This window comes from Microtus ochrogaster, chromosome 15 (genome assembly GCF_000317375.1).
Source record: "Microtus ochrogaster isolate Prairie Vole_2 chromosome 15, MicOch1.0, whole genome shotgun sequence".
Classification (NCBI taxonomy): Eukaryota; Metazoa; Chordata; class Mammalia; order Rodentia; family Cricetidae; genus Microtus; species Microtus ochrogaster.
This window is the reverse complement of record NC_022017.1, coordinates 13,608,415-13,611,637: the sequence shown is the minus strand read 5'-3', so window position 1 is coordinate 13,611,637 and position 3,223 is coordinate 13,608,415. Positions and strand designations below refer to the sequence as shown.

General features: G+C 50.9%; 1 protein-coding gene across 1 annotated transcript in view; it reads left to right on the top strand.

Annotated features, from left to right (window-relative positions):
* Cacna1i (calcium voltage-gated channel subunit alpha1 I) overlaps window positions 1-3,223 on the top strand; it is a 116,336-nt gene that overhangs the window by 10,761 nt on the left and 102,352 nt on the right. The window contains exon 2 of the mRNA XM_013348740.2: window positions 1,001-1,251. Coding sequence (XP_013204194.1) covers window positions 1,022-1,251 — 230 coding nt within the window. The 5' untranslated portion in view covers window positions 1,001-1,021. The remainder of the gene's footprint in view (window positions 1-1,000; window positions 1,252-3,223) is intronic.

Here is a 3,223-nt window from a genome sequence, read left to right as displayed (position 1 = left end):
CACTTCCTCAGGGAAGCTGCTGCTGGTCCCTCCTTGCTCTTCAGTGTCTGACACCACCCACTTTCTCCTTTGTAACACATTACTCCGGCAGCCAAGCCTGTGTTCATGGTAACATCTTTATTTCCCTAAAATTTTACTTCATTTTTTGATGGTTTGATGAACAGATAATTCTACTCTTTTATGTGTTATTTTAGAAATATTTATTTTAGTATTTTTAAAGTTATATATGTGTGTGTCTATGTGTGTGTGTGTGTGCATGGGAGTGCAGGTGCCCAAAGTGTCCAGAAGAGGGCATCAGATCCCTTGCAGACAATTGTGAATGCCCTAATGTGGGTACTGGGAACTGAACTAGGGTCCTTGCCAGAGCGGCATGCATTCTTAACTGCTCAGCCATCTCTCCTTTCCTTTTAAACTTATTTGATATTTCAATAATTTTTGGAGACAGGTTCTCTAGCCTAGGTTGACCTCAAACAGCCCGTGTAGTTGAGGATGCTCTTATACTTCTGCCCCTTCTGCCTCTACCTCTCCTGTGCTAGGAATATAGGTGTGCCATTGTGCTTGGTTTGTGTGATGCTGGAGACTGAATCTAGGACGGTGTGCATGCTGGGCAAGCACTCTACTAACTGATCTACATCCTTAGCCCTAGACTTTAGTTAATTAATTAATTATGACAGTATTGGGAATACCCTCTACCACTGAGTCACACCCCCAGCCCGAACTCTAGTTCAGCACTATGAAAATAAAAAAGACATCATTTACATTCTGAGGTTTTTTTTATTGATTTATTTATAGTTCTGACTTACTGAAACCCGCTCTAGCTTGGCTTGCCCAATGACCATCTGGCTGAGTGATTCTGACTTAAGTGCAGTGGCTACAGTGAGGGGGAGGGGAGGGAGGATCTGTGGCTAGGCTGTCTGAGCTGTGTCACCCACTGTCGGGGAGGTAGGCTGGGTAGTAGGTGCTAACCCAGTCCCCCCATGTGTCCTTCTCTGCTCCCTAGGGCTCCCTGCTCCATGCTGACATGGCTGACAGCGCCTTGCCACCTTCATCTGCAGCAGCCCCGGCCCCTGAGCCAGGAATCACTGAGCAGCCAGGGCCCCGGAGTCCCCCTCCGTCCCCTCCTGGCCTGGAGGAGCCACTGGATGGAACCAACCCTGACGTCCCACACCCAGACCTGGCACCTGTTGCCTTCTTCTGCCTGCGCCAGACCACGAGCCCCCGGAACTGGTGCATCAAGATGGTATGTAACCCATATCCTTTGGAGGCCGGTGTGTCTGTGCTCAGCCCAGGGGCCAGCCTGGGAAGAGAGAATGGGTAGCGCTACTTCCTAGACACTGACTGCCCACATGGTCCTCTGGCCAGCGGAACTGAGGGCTGCAGGGAGCCTCTTGGGCTTTGGTGAGTGGGCACATAGCCATCTGGAGAGATGTCAAGGGTGGAGGCTGGACCTGGGGTCTTGTTGAGGTGAAACTTCTGGAAGCTGCTGATAGCAGCTTTTGTGCTAAGGGACCAGCTCCTTCAGCAATACTCTACTTGGGGCACTCAACCCGTGAGCCCTTATTGCTTCTGTGGACTCTCCCTTCTTATTACTGTTGCATGGGGTATAAGGTTTCCAGTTCTTAAACTTTGGGACACACGTTCACGATTCTTTACAGGTTCCTATGACCCCAAGGTTTCTGTGACATGCTAACCTAGCCCACCAGACCCTCGGTACCCTGACCTAGCCTCCTCCTTCACACTCTGCTCCCCCTTGGTTCACCCATGCTCTGGGCTTCTCACATACTGTTCCCTCTGGCTAAAATGCTTTTTCCTCCCCTCTTCACCTGGCCAAATCCTTTGTGATTTGTCACCTTTAAATCACATCTCCGGTGTCGCCTCCTTAGGCAGCCCTCTGTGATTACCTGGGGCTCTTCATGCAACCTCACATCAAGTTGTGGATTTTTCTTTCTTTTTTTTTGAGGCAAGGTCTCTTATAGCCGAGATTAGCTGTGCAGCTAAGGATGACCTTAAACTACTTCTGATCCTTCTACCTCCAGAACTTGGGAGGCAGACACGAAAGATCTCTGTGAGTTCAAGGCCAGCCTGGTCTACAGAGCGGGTTCCAGGACAGACTCCAAAGCTACACCAAGAGACCCTGTCTTCAAAAACAAACAAAAAAGTGTTGAGGATAATTTAGGGGCGTGGAGCACATGAGCAGACTGTCCAGGCTGAAGAAGAAGTGCTGCCAGAGGTTTGAGCTACCTTCTTTCCTTCCATCTTTTTTGAGACAGGGTCTCTATGTGGTCCTGATTATCCTGAAATTTTCTCTTTCTGTAGACCAGACTGGCCTCGAACTCACAGAGATCCTCCTGCCTCTGCCTACCGAGTGCTGGGATTAAAGGTGTACGCCACCACTACCCAGGTCTGTGTTAGGCTTTCCAAGGAAGGTAAACCTTCGGTGTGGTTCCCTCCATGCCTGGCTGAGGTTTGAGCTTTCAAGGAAGAGAAGGCTAGAGGACCAGGGAGACAGTGGGACAAGGTCAGAGGCCTATCTTGCCGGGTGACAGGAGAACATTTTGGGTGCTGTGTGACGTCGCTGGACCTCTCTGAACTTCTGTTGGTAGGCTGATCACCATGACTCTGGCCTGCAGAAGACCTTGGCTTGGGAATGTGACTCTGATTGGCTCTGACAGGGCTGACTGGGCTGACATGGCACATGCTGTCTGTCCCAAGTGCCATGGAGAGGTCCTTACTGGGGAGTTGGCCAGTGTTCTGTCTACTGAGTGTGTGTGACTTTGTGCCTGTCCTTTTCTCTGAGTCCTAGTGCCTCCATCTGGAGAGGAGGGGCTGGTGAGCTGTCTCCTTCCAGCTTTGGGAGCCAGGGCCGGCCATGCTCATCAGTGGGACATCACCTGCTAGCCTGGGCAGCTACATTGCTGACCTGTTGATTAAATAGGGCACTCCAGTCACTCTGCCCACTGATGTCACCCTCCCGACTCCTCTGCTCAGTGAGTCCAGTTGGGGCGGGACACAATGGGGCTGGCTTGGGAGGGAGAGAAGGGGCCTTTGGTGGAGCTGGGCGAAAGATTCGGAGATGGAGAGATAGATGCTTAGTAGTTAACAGTGTGTGCTCTTCCAGAAGACCTACAGACAGCTCACAACCACTTGGACCTCCAGTTCTTCCTGGTTAGAGTTTTGTCAACTTGACACAAGCTAGCTTTTGGGAAGAGGGAACCAGGCTGGC